This window comes from Anarhichas minor, unplaced genomic scaffold (genome assembly GCF_050575085.1).
Source record: "Anarhichas minor isolate MPS153535 unplaced genomic scaffold, ASM5057508v1 ptg000022l, whole genome shotgun sequence".
NCBI classification, from domain to species: Eukaryota; Metazoa; Chordata; class Actinopteri; order Perciformes; family Anarhichadidae; genus Anarhichas; species Anarhichas minor.
The window spans coordinates 707,932-720,280 of NW_027466468.1; the positions used below are offsets into that span (position 1 = coordinate 707,932).

Below are 12,349 nucleotides of genomic sequence, written 5' to 3' on the forward strand. Positions count from 1 at the left end.
TTTATGTCTTGTTGTGAAGAAGAAAAAAAAGAAAAAGGCCCAGCCCATTTGAATATAATGGACTTAACGGGAAAGGTAGTCTCTCTTGCTTCATTTAAAGGATATATCGCAGTGGTGTAATCCAACACAGTGGGTGTGAAGAAGTTTGCACAAAGCGATAATGTGTGCGTGGTGGAGTTTTTGATCTCAACATTGTCAAAGTGGGCCAAGCAGGTGGAGCGAGTCAAGGGAGAAAACAGACATGACACAATCGTATAAATAAAACAGTGTGACGGGCTTTGTATATAGGGTCCATATGTCTCCGTCTGTGAGGAAATATAGGATGTCATGCATTACAGTGTAAAAAGACTCATTTACAACCATTAAAAGCTGCCCGATTCAACATCTCGGCCTTTGATGTGGCGGCTCACATCTCATTTGGCTCTTTTTTATATATGATAGCTGAGTTTCTCTTTTATATTGCCTTGAGTCATTCAGAAGAAAAACTGTTTTTTTCTGTCGTTTGGTCTAGATGTGAGTCCTTAGCCCCCCCCCACCCCCCTCCTCCTCCTCCTCCTCCTCTAGGTTTTTACCAGACGTCGCGTTGTGAGAGGGGAATGGTCGATTGCATAACGGAAGGCGAGACGTGATCGTTCCTGGCCTTCTCACAAAATTCAATCATTCTCCGCATACTCCAATCCCATGACGGCCTATTAAAGAGCAGCGAGGGCTAGGATTTCCCCCCATGTGTTTTAAATTGAAATTAAGGTCACAAAGTCTGCCATGTGCGTGAATCAAGGACGACAAGGAGCTTGGGGGGAAAATGAGATATCGAAATAGTTGGACTGAAGGAGAGTAAGAGAGAGGCAGGCAGAAAGAGAAGGAAGACTCCTTTCTCTCATTATGGTATACTGTCATCCTGCCACCCACATTCATATTGGTCCACCTGTCTGGATCTCAGTGCATTTGTATCATGGCATTATTCTTAAAGGGACCCTTTCATTTCTTTTAGTTTTTTTATTCGACAATTTCAGAGAAAACATATGTATTCCCAAACTTGAGCTTTTGCAAAAATCCTTTCCAAACAGGTCTGCTGCTTTTAAACTCAGCACACCATAAGTCATAGAAAACTACTAGAAGAGATAAGGAGAATAGGTGAAGTGTGAGACACAGGAGATGATGACCCCAGATGTTCTCTGAAGAACCACTGGGATCTGAATCAGACTCTGACTGGCCTTGAGCTCCTCATTCCTCATCATCCCCGAGGAGTGGAGGAAGGATAAACACACACAGACACACACACACACACACACACACACACACACGCACATTAATACACTTACATGGCTAAGAGACTCTCTGATTTAGTGTGAGGAGGATATGATGCAGACATGACTCTGGTGACCTAGGCAAACTATCCAAAGACATGAATCACTCCTCCTCCTGAACTGAGGTGCAGCAATTACTCTATACTTTTGAAAAACCTAAAATGAAGTCAAAGGGAACCAAGAAATGAATGAACATGCTCAGGGTTTTCAACCGCATTGAGTTCAAGGCTTTGTATAATCCAAAGGACGTCCAAGATCCATGAATTTAACCACAACCTTCTCTCCACGACCTATTAAGCAAATGTGACTTGATTCAACAAATGGAGTCATTTTAATTGTTTATTCCTGCACATCAAAACTGTAGTACTTGAATCTTAAAAGTTGCAGGTAAGATGAGTGCCTCGGTTCCTCCCGAGTATCTTTTAATCATACGGGGACATCTAGTGTTGGTTTTAAAGGCGTGCAGGCAACCGATTGCTCATGAGTTTTTCAATGCCACATCATATGAAGATTGTGTGCGTATATTGAGCCAATACTTGCTTATTTGATTATGATGTGCAAAACAGTAAACCATTATTACATGATAATTTGTTGTATATTGAAAATAAAGCCATCTAATTATCTCAAAGGCAAACCAGGGGAATACATAACTAGATGTGCCTGTATTCATATGGGTTGGACTATTAATTGGAAAATAATATAGTAAAATGTTTATTAGACTTTGAACAGTTGCAATCAGACCATAAAATAATTCATAGATAATATTTATAAAGTCAGAGATGGAGTCAGAGATCATTCCAAGTCCAATGTTGACCCTAAAAAAATCTATTGCCACATTTAGCTGTTTTTTGAGCCCCTCAGTGTCCACTATTTTCTATGCAGTATGACCTAGCATGGTTATGTCACTTTAACCAAAACACACAATAGAAGATATTTAAGACAAACTGATGCTATTTGTGTCTCCCCCCCCCCCCCCCCCCTATTGCCCTATCTACCATTGACCCTGCTCTGGTACTGTTCTTTTTGCCCCTGTATCCTCTCTACACGGGTATAAAACCTTCTGCCTATAGCTGACAGAGGATAAGGAGAATGTTTTTGAGGATTTGCACTATAATACAAGTGTTCAGGCAACAATAAAACATGTTTTATTTGGTATTGGTGAACAGTTTCTCCGCACAAGTAACATATACAAAGTAAGCTAGAATGTACAACATGTACATCAAAAGAGTCAAAATGAAGGCACATTGTAAAGCCCAAAGTACCATTATGTTCTTATAAAAGTAACATCAATCAATTATACTTTCACATCATATTAACAGTTCAAGTAAACTGGCTTTGACCTCTAGATTGAGAAGGAATTGTAATATGCTCGACAACAAAGTGGTCTTGTGTGATCTGACGCGTTAATAATGTTGAGGTCATTTCATCCTTGTGCTGAGCTCCGTTAGTCAATCCTGACAGATATCTGTATAAAACATAAACCATCTGACTCATCAGGGAGTGATACAGCTCAGGTCTGTAACAATAGGAATATGTAAAGCTCACGACTACAATGCGTTAAGTGCATCAAAAAAAAATAATTTCAGTTTCGTACAGCAGTGTTTAACTTAAACATATTTATTCACAACATTGGACACTTGGTGTTGCAAGCATCACCTGAGCTGAAAAGTCCATAGACGCTAACTAATGGGAACATGGATACGGCACCAACCATGGAGCCCAACTGCACTACTGCTCCACACCACACGAGGGCACTGTGGCCTTCGTCCCTCAGAATCACCCCAATGATGACCTTCACGTAGGACAGGGAGAGGACAAACAGGACCCAGGCCAGCACCTGCATCACAGAAAAAAGATCAATGTTATACCTTACAATGATCTGACTCCCAGTCCTTGTTATTCAGATGCAAATCAAACACGCAAAGTGTCCTAGTGTCCAATGCAGTGGCTTTCAATGGGTTGCCATCAAGAACAGGTTGGGACAGGATGTTTTCACTCCTATCAAAAACTGACTCTGTTTACCAGCTAGCTCCTCCTCTCTAAAGGCAAGGCTGCCAGTTGATAAAAATTAGCTGCTGGCTGCAGTTATTGGATCATGAATACTGATACACCAATTTATTGTTTTTAGTTACTGAACTTCCTGCATTCTACTCATTTATACATTTTCTGATAGTCTCATTATTTTAGCAATTTAGTTTATTGTTTTGCTTATTTACTGTTTACTTTGAAACTCTTTTTAGAGAGCTACATATATCACAGGGTGGTATAGTATGGTATTTGTCAACAATGATGATGACTGAAAATATGATACATCCATAAGGAAAAAAAATCTGATTTGTTTGGAGCCCAACAACTTGACTTTCAAAAGCGGTCAAAGCTTTATTCTTTCTGACGTTCATCTCGCAGTCTCGCAAGCACCTCTTGCTTCATAGTACACCTCCCTCTTTCTTCCTGCTCACTTGCCATAATCTTTCTTTAGGTATTTCTTAAGCTTGTCTTTCTCCACTATAAACCTATATTTTGAAAGTGTGTGAGCCCATTGACTTTTTATAGCAGTTAAATAGCAGCATGATGTTTCTTCAAGTTTGATTACGCTGACCGCATAATACAAGAGCACCAGCTAATGTACATATGAATCAATACGTCTGTGAGGGTGAAAGCTTTCCTCAGAATGTTCATAAAGTTGGCACAAACAGGGTTTGACAGTATTGTCTTAATCAGATCAGAGATAGAGTTGACACAACTTGATTTCAAAACCTACCATTCACACAACACTGCAAATACGTGTGACTATGGCGGATTGCACTTTCAATCGTTTATAGGGTGTACCAATTACAAGAGAGAACATGAGGTTCAAAACTAACTGCTATCAAGTGGCACTTTGCATAGTCTAAATAAAAGATCTTCAAATTCATTGGAAGAAACAGTCTTACTATAACTGCAGTTCCAGAGTGACTGTGGACCAGCAGGGGGCAGGGACTGAGAGCAGCCATGGCCATTATGTAGGCTCCAAATCCAGTCCCAACCATGGCCAAGAAACCCATCAAGACGAGAGACCTGGAAACAAAATTGATGCATTTTCTGTTACAATGAACCACTTCAGGAAACCCACTGATGTGAGAGTGTCAATGGTTTCAGTATAATCTACAATTTCATGTCATCTGTTGGAGTTGCAATTATTTGAATTGTATGCGTTTGGAGGAGACCGAGAATCTTTATAATGTAATTAGATGGTTCCAGCAATCATACGTACCTAATCGGCACAAACATGGCGATGAAGCAGGCCACTGGGTTGGCAACAGCTGCCATGGTGGCAGCTAGATGGTAGGCCTTGTTCCCATAGGGCAGACAGGAGTAGGACTGGACTGAGGGCAGCACTGCGTTGGTCAGAGCATTGACCCAAGCCAGTACAACAAAGATGAACACCACCTCCAGACTGCTGTACGTGCCCATCCCAAAGGAGCTCCTGGGCTCCCACCTAATGGCTTCCTGTGGGCAGATCATAGGCTTCTGCTCTGGTGTTTGGGCGTGCAGGGAAAGACCTTCCTCTCTCTTCCCAGAGGCCAGATCACCACTGAAGTACAAGTCGTTTTTTCTCTCTCGAGCCACAGCTGGGTGATGATTGAGTAGGACGAAGGCTACAAGGCACACAACCATCATGGCACTGAGGAACACGAAGAAGACCTGGACAGAGAATTTAGCTGGCTGGTAGACAGCTTGTAGCTCTCCACTGCCAACAGTAGCGTTATCTGCTAAAGTGGCGTTCTGACAGTGGACTACGCCAACACCTTGAATTAGAGCCACCAGTGCAGGCACCAGACCGCTGAGGCCTTCGCCTGCGAAGTACGTGGTGAGGTACTCTGGGCGAAGCCGCATCATGAAAGGCAGAAATGTAACAGAGGAGGTGCAGTCCACCACAGAGAGCAGGAAGCTCAACACCAGCAGGGGTACACTGTGCAAAGACGCCGCTATCGTCACTGTGTGCTTCCAGAAGAAAGCCAGCAGGAATGTAGCAACGATCCCCAGCCCCACGATGGAGTAGATGACCAGCCGCTCGTCCAGCACCCCGGGGCGGAAGCGGTGCATCAGAGTGATGAAGAGAGGACCTATGTTGGCCATCTGGATGATGACTGTGAGGTATGATGGCAGATACCAGCCCTCTGGGATCTGCGGTACGACCAGGGGCAGCTCCACCCACATCCCGTTGATGGCCACCCAGGAGCCCATACCGAACAGGCAAGCCAGTACGTGAGTCAGCAGTGACATAATGGAGGCAGGAATGTGGTCAATCGGGAAATGTAGACGTGCACAATCTGAAATACAGACGCAACATAGGATTGTTTTGTCAACTTCACCAAAATCTGGGAAAAGAAATGTAGATAATTGCAAGTTTTTAACTGGCAGCTGATAGATTATTTTAAAATTGGAATATGAGCCTTTCACTTTCATCTACAACTCTGTATATGTAACAAAATGTACAGTTATTGTTTAGTAAACGTTTGCGTACCAGCACTAAATGCAAAGTACAGCTGAGGCTGATGGGAATGTCATTGCAGATTCTGACATAATGATAGCACTGGATGAGTTGGACATTCTGAGAGTGACATGGATGTACTGTATGTGCCAATTTTCACAGCAATCCCTCAAATAGGACCTTAACCAACATTGCATCCCTAAAGCTAGCATAGCTAAAAGGAAGGGAAAAAGACTGTTTTGGGAATGGTGTTTGCTAACTACATTATACCAAAAATATCAAAATAAAATTCCAGTTTCAGTGAATAGGCATAACTGCATGTCACATAGGTGTTACCGAGAACAAAAGCATGTCCCCATGGGGCTGGGATTGACCTTCCCAGTCCCCCCTCACTCTGTCTCTTACTCCATCCCTGTCTCATGTGCTTTGGTAAGGCCTGACCTTTCACACACTGACACACTGCTCCCATATAAAAAGCCCCATGTGGTTGTGACATAAACAGACATAATAAAGGGACTTTATTAACAAAACTACATCAACACTGTCATTGGGACTTGCTCTAATTAAAACCATAAACAAATAGTAAACTAATTGATGCTATACCGAACATTTACATATCGTTGTTCTGTTGCTGAAACAAAAAAGGTCCTTAAATAGGAGTTAGTGTCAACAAACAAATACAATCAGTCATCATTGTATCATTTATTGTCAGTATTGCTAACTGTGCTGGCTACTCTTCAAAATCTAATATCTAAAACTATACAATCATCCTGGTTCCTAAGAGTTAAGCCTGGTTGTTCTAGGATAACCAGGAAATCCCATAACCCTCTCTTCCTTCACACCACAGCTGGTGTCACAATATCTCGTCTTACCTCGGTCAGAACATAACCGGAAGGCTCTCCTCTTCCCTCTTTCCTTTCAAACAACGGTCACTCCATTGTGATCCCAGTTTTTTTCTCAGCCGCAAGTGTGTGTGAGTGCGTATATATGTGTGTGTGTATGTATGCATTCCCTCCCCCTTTTCTCCTCCACACCAACCCTGTCCCCTGTCTCCTAAAACACAGGCTTACTCTACTTCCGTGTCTGTGCTGCACTTGACAGGGGAGGAGCTGCACAGGCGCACATGTCCTGAAGTGACACTTCTATCCTTCTATTGGAGAGCAGTTTCAAAAAGCATGCAGCCATGTGCTCTGTGTGGGCCTGGCAGATCAGCAATAGGAGGAAAGAGAGTCACGTGAGAGGCCTCACTGAGATTAGCTCCTCCTTTTCCTTTTCCCTCCCCCAACCAGCATACGACCTTGTGGCCTGCCCTCCTTCAAACACACAGGCTGCAGTGTGAGTGAGAAGAGTGAACCGGCATTTGGTTTCCCACTTAATGAAGTGATGTACGAGATATTACACATAACACACCGACTGTCCCTCTAATCCTCTGATCCCTGCCTCGGTTTATTTCTTATGGCCTGCTAAGCCTCGACTGGCTTCTCCCTGTGCCAGCAGTTCTTTTGTTCAGGCCATTATGTTGCATCTCTAGTTTCACAATCATCAACACAAAGGCGGTGGTTTCAAAGGTTCTGCAGGGCTTCTGGTTGCCTCCTCCGACCACCTACTTCGATATACTGTAGCTATCCCACCAGCAGCAGTGAAATGACTGCTGGGACCACAAAGGCTGTCTCCTCTGTCCGCCGGCTACCCTGACTGCTGCTGATTGCAGCAGCAGCATGCTTTCATTAATAGCAAGTATGTAAGTGAGGAGCTCAGCCTGGAGGATAGTCAAAAACTATTGGATGGTTGAAATTCGGTACGGACATTCATGGTGCCCAGCAGATGATACCTTTCCTCTAAAGCTGGGGTCTTCAACGTTTTTCAGGCCAAGGACCCCCAAACTGATAGAGAGATGGAGCAGGGACCCCCGACTATATTGTATAAAATTGTGTTTTATATTAAACTGGGCCTAGTGCCATGTATAAACATACCTTGTTATTGTGCATTCAATACTAAGCTATTCAAATAATACACAGGTTCATATATTCATGTTTTTATTTTAAACGTGTGCAAGGTACAGTGAGTAGGGAGGCCGTGCCACTGCCATTTATAAACACCTTGTCAGCTGATACCAATGCCAATATCAACATTGTCTGTCAATTGCATGATAATCATGCATACAAGCTATTCAAATTGATGTTTTCATTTTAAACATAAATGTGGAAACGAAAATGAGTGATGGCCTATTAGTGCCACTGCCATGCATACACATACCTGTTGTCTTGCATACAATACTGAACTATTAAAATAATGGACAGATTCATGTTTGGGAAAAAAAAAATTATAATAATAATTTAAATTGTCTAATCAACCAAAAATGTTGCCGACCCCCTGCAGTACCTCCGCGGACCCCCTGTTGAAGACCTCTGCTCTTGCAGACATCCATGTCTCCCCTCTTAACTGTGGTGATTTTTAAAATGTTGCATCTTGTACCATCATCATGCAAACTTTTGATAAAAATAAAAAAAAATTATAAGACAGCAGAAATCAAGAAACATTCCAAAAAAAAAAAAGACACACACACACCTGTTAATTTGTGATAGTATTGTCTACAGAGAATCAAAACATCTTTTGTCAAGGTTGTCAGCTAACAAAACATCAGCTGACTGATAAGGCTGAGAATGTAAAAGACTCCGTGTTATGTAGCAGACTGCTCAGGAGCGCTGCACAGGCTTATATCCTTATTTCAAAGATTCAAGCCTATACTTTATGAGTTGAAAATAGTGACTATTGTGCATTGAACTGAGATCGCTACCTTTGTTTTTAATATTGCAATTACACACTTTTAAACCAATGAAAAACAAATGACCTAAGTGATAGTAATATAATAATATAAAACTGCTTTAGAGTGTCAAATTGTGCTTTTTTGCATCACAGAATGTTTAATAAGTAGCATCATAAATAAATACTGCATACATTTTAATCCCAAATAGTTTTATTAGATAAGGACAGTTGCTAAGGACAAGCTAAAGAAGCGCAGTGGAAAACCAGCCAGACTTTACTTTGATTGTTTAAAAAGTTTTTTTTGTGTGTTAGTTTCCAAAACCTTTAACAGGACCATGTCTTGTGACAGAATTCCTCCTTTTAACGATTCCACAGCTTAAAACAAAACACAATACACTGTCTGGACTCCATTCAATATGTTAAATCACCTCTATTCATCATTCTACATTAAACAAGATACCACCTACCTGCTCGTGGGAAAGGAGGCGCAAAGACACTTCTGGTGAGAGGTTACACAATAGCAACGGAGAGTGAGCCCAGGGTTACTCTGTCCAGAGGTGTAACAACACAGTGGCCCTCTGATGTTGCTTTGTGTGGAGTATGCACGCACAAGAGTGCTTTGCATTTTCCTACTCTGGATCTCTGAGTCTGTGTCAGGTGACTGCAGAGGGCCGAGTCAGGGGGCCAGTGTTGGAAAAAGTCCTCAGCAGAAGCGGCGGGGGAGGGAGGGGGGGGGGGGGGTGAAGGGAGTGAGAACAGGTAGGAAAGAACGTGAGAGGATGGATCGATGGAGGAAAGGGAGCTTAATAAATGTTGGCAAGAAAGTAACAGACTGAATCTGATGAGTCTACTACATGTATTTGAATGTCCTTTCCATTTTCCGTAGAGGGCGAATGCGGCTTAGCCAACCAGAAGATGGCTTTGGACAGCTTTCTGTGCTTTCTGAGGGGGTGTTTGGTCGGGGTCGCTCCGGCTTTTGTTCAGCACAAATTCCAAATGAATGACCCCTGTTGGGCACTAACGCCATGGCATTTCACTCGAGTGCCCTTGCACCCACCTGGGCACTCACTGGCACTACATGTTCCCTTCCTGAATAACACAATTTATTTTCAGACCCGTGACAGTAAAGTGAATTGCTTTTGATACAGTAAATAAAAATGATTTGAGCTTTCGTGGGTGTGAGATTAAGGCGACTGTTGCGTTACTAACACATTTAAACAGCTGTTAATTCGCACAAGGAAATAATTGTTGCTCTCAATCTGTTTTGTTTTTTGGCAAATTGGCCGTTGAAATGTTTTGAGTTAAGCATTGAGTTTAGTAATGTAACAAGTCTAAATGATGAAATGTGTCCGTGGGAGGGGTCTACACGGAGAGTCTCTACTGTAACAGCAGTATGTTTGCATTACCCAGTGAAAGTTCATATTATATACCCTGATTGCATGACCTCTTTGCTCTGCTACACTGTGAGGGCCAGTCACAGGACAGGGTTGTTTTGATAAAACATCAGGATTGTCATGGTGAATATTTGCATAGAAGTACAATACTTTGCTTTCTTTCTCCAAACCGCCGGCCTGTGTGTTTGAACAAATATGTCTGTGTTTTTGATACCGCATGTCAGTGTGAGTCTGAAAAGATTCACTTGTTAGACATCAACAGGAGGGCAACTGGAGCTGGGGGATCCACAGATGGAATTTGACATGTTTTTTAAACAAACACAGTCAGTCCACCACCGTGCCTCTTCACGCAACACATTCATGAAAGCTTTTTATTTTTTGGAAATAATTTATGGTGTCTGTAACTAAGCAGGAATTTCTCCCCATTATGATTCACTTCATGAAGACAGGATGGGATGCACAAGGAGATAGGCTGTAAGGAAACCACAGAACGAACAGGAGTTTGTTGTAAACTATGAGGGGAGTCAGAGGTTGAACGGCCACGCAAACACATGGGAGCTGCCTTGCTAGCTGGCTGACACAATATGTTGGGTGTCCACTTATGGCGGCAAGCTCAAGGACCACTCGTGGTTGCGATGATTCACACTTTCTCAAAACACAGCTCCCACAGTCTCATAGCCTGCCGAGAACTGCCTGCTTATTCCTCATTCACCACTGGCTTTACTGGCCCCGGCCGGTAGGGGCCGCTCGGGGCCGCTACTGATAACACAGCTGAGTGCATACAACCTTCAGCCGCTACTCTGTGCCCAGAGTGACAGCGGGCAGAAACAGCTAGCACACTGTTATTTCTGGCGGTGTGTTTAGCTAACAGCTAACGGAACTACCAGTACGCACACACCTCTCGGCTGCTGCTGGGTCCTGGGTCCATACCTTTGAATCTGCCCACTTCAGAAAGTTTCAATGGACTGGAAACAGAGTGAAGCGAGTTGACAATTCTGGCTAATATCAGGCAACTCCTGCAGGATTGCACAATGAAATGAAGATTGCAGTCCTATTTTCACAACAACAAAAATGACTGCAGTGTCATGTGCAACCTTCACACAGAGGAAGCAGTTGTGGTTGTACAGCGTGAACAGGAGGGGCTGAGCACATAGCCCTGGGGGGGCTGCGGGGTTTAACACTGGAGTGGAGGAAGTGTGGTTGCCCATTGGAACTGCCTAGGGTCTGTTTGTGAGGAAGTCTAATAACCAGTTGCAGAGTGAGGACCTAGAGTGCTAAGTTTATCAATTAGTTTCATGCGGGGGAACTGTGTTGATTGCTGAGCTGACAAAAAGCATTGTGATGTAGGTGTTGTCATTGTCTTCATGGAGATTGCCACTTTCCACATCAATGTGTGAAGAGCAGTGGTTACAGTGTTTGAGGCGGTGCCCTGTCCTTTCCTATGAAAGTTGCTCAGTGGCAAAAAGTTTGACGTTTGAGTTTAGAATTCAGATTAAAATACCCGGGTATTCTGCATTAGATGGCCCATAGAGCATGTGCACTAGCATTTTCTATAACCCCGCTCCCCAGGTCTCGATCCAGCCCAGTTCTGGGGCTCAATTACATGAACGGAGGAAAGAGAATAACAGCGAATTTGCTATTATTGCATTTTACAACTTTTAAGACCTAATAATTTAAGATATATATTCTAGTGTTTGTGGTGGGAAGTTGATTTACCTAAAAAAAAACAGACGTCTCTTTTCCATTATTTGGCTACTATGTAAAATTAGCTTCAAAGGCTGGCCCTCTACCTGGGGGATTGACTTTCCAGTCTTGGTGTCTTCTTCTTCTTTGCCTTTTTTGGTGGACTGCAATGCCAACTTTTAGGTGCATACCATCACCTACCTTTTGTAGAGCAGGATCTAATTTACATAAACTTTCCAGTGCCATTGTTATATATAAATATAAACTCTCTAAAAGGGTATTATTGTCAATTGTTTTGAATGTTAAGACAAATGCTTTAGTTTGTCACACAATTTTTGATTTGAAGCCTCGATGGATGACATAATGGGAATAAGAGAAATGTTATACCAACTGAGACAACATCTTCTCTATGCTGAAGCCCTGAGGTTGGATTTGTTTTTGGCATTGCCAGCTAGGTGGTGTTTTTCTTTTATCAAACTGCTTTTATTATTCTTTTGGTTGTACAGAATACAATTTGAAATGCAGCTGAATACGGTTTGAAAAAATGATTATGAAAATGTTATTGTCGAATAAAGTCATGAAAAATAATACAGTTAGCATGTCGAAAAAAGTCATGAGAAAATCCTAGTATAGCATGTCAAAAAAAGTCATAGTATAGCATATCGAAAACAGTCATAGTATAGCATATCGAGATAGTCATATTATAGCATGTCAAAAACAGTCAT

General features: G+C 42.4%; 1 protein-coding gene across 1 annotated transcript; it reads right to left on the reverse strand.

Annotated features, from left to right (window-relative positions):
- Positions 1–2,436: 2,436 nt before the first annotated feature.
- Positions 2,437–6,845, reverse strand: LOC142955108 (riboflavin transporter 2-like). The gene is made up of 4 exons (XM_076096477.1): positions 6,654–6,845; positions 4,561–5,620; positions 4,241–4,364; positions 2,437–3,144 (listed from the first exon to the last, which is right to left on the reverse strand). Exons 2-4 carry the CDS (start codon positions 5,571–5,573, stop codon positions 2,929–2,931), a joined length of 1,353 nt encoding a protein of 450 aa, XP_075952592.1. The 5' UTR covers positions 5,574–5,620; positions 6,654–6,845; the 3' UTR covers positions 2,437–2,928.
- Positions 6,846–12,349: the final 5,504 nt, after the last annotated feature.

What these genes read in the sequence shown, in the direction of transcription:
- LOC142955108 (XM_076096477.1), bottom strand. Translation starts at nt 5,573, where the DNA reads ATGTCACTGCTGACTCACGTACTGGCTTGCCTGTTCGGTATGGGCTCC. An exon ending in GCCATGTTTGTGCCGATTAG is followed by an intron (nt 4,365 to 4,560) that starts GTACGTATGATT and finishes TTTTGTTTCCAG; the next exon opens with GTCTCTCGTCTTGATGGGTT. An exon ending in ACTCTGGAACTGCAGTTATA is followed by an intron (nt 3,145 to 4,240) that starts GTAAGACTGTTT and finishes TCTGTGATGCAG; the next exon opens with GTGCTGGCCTGGGTCCTGTT.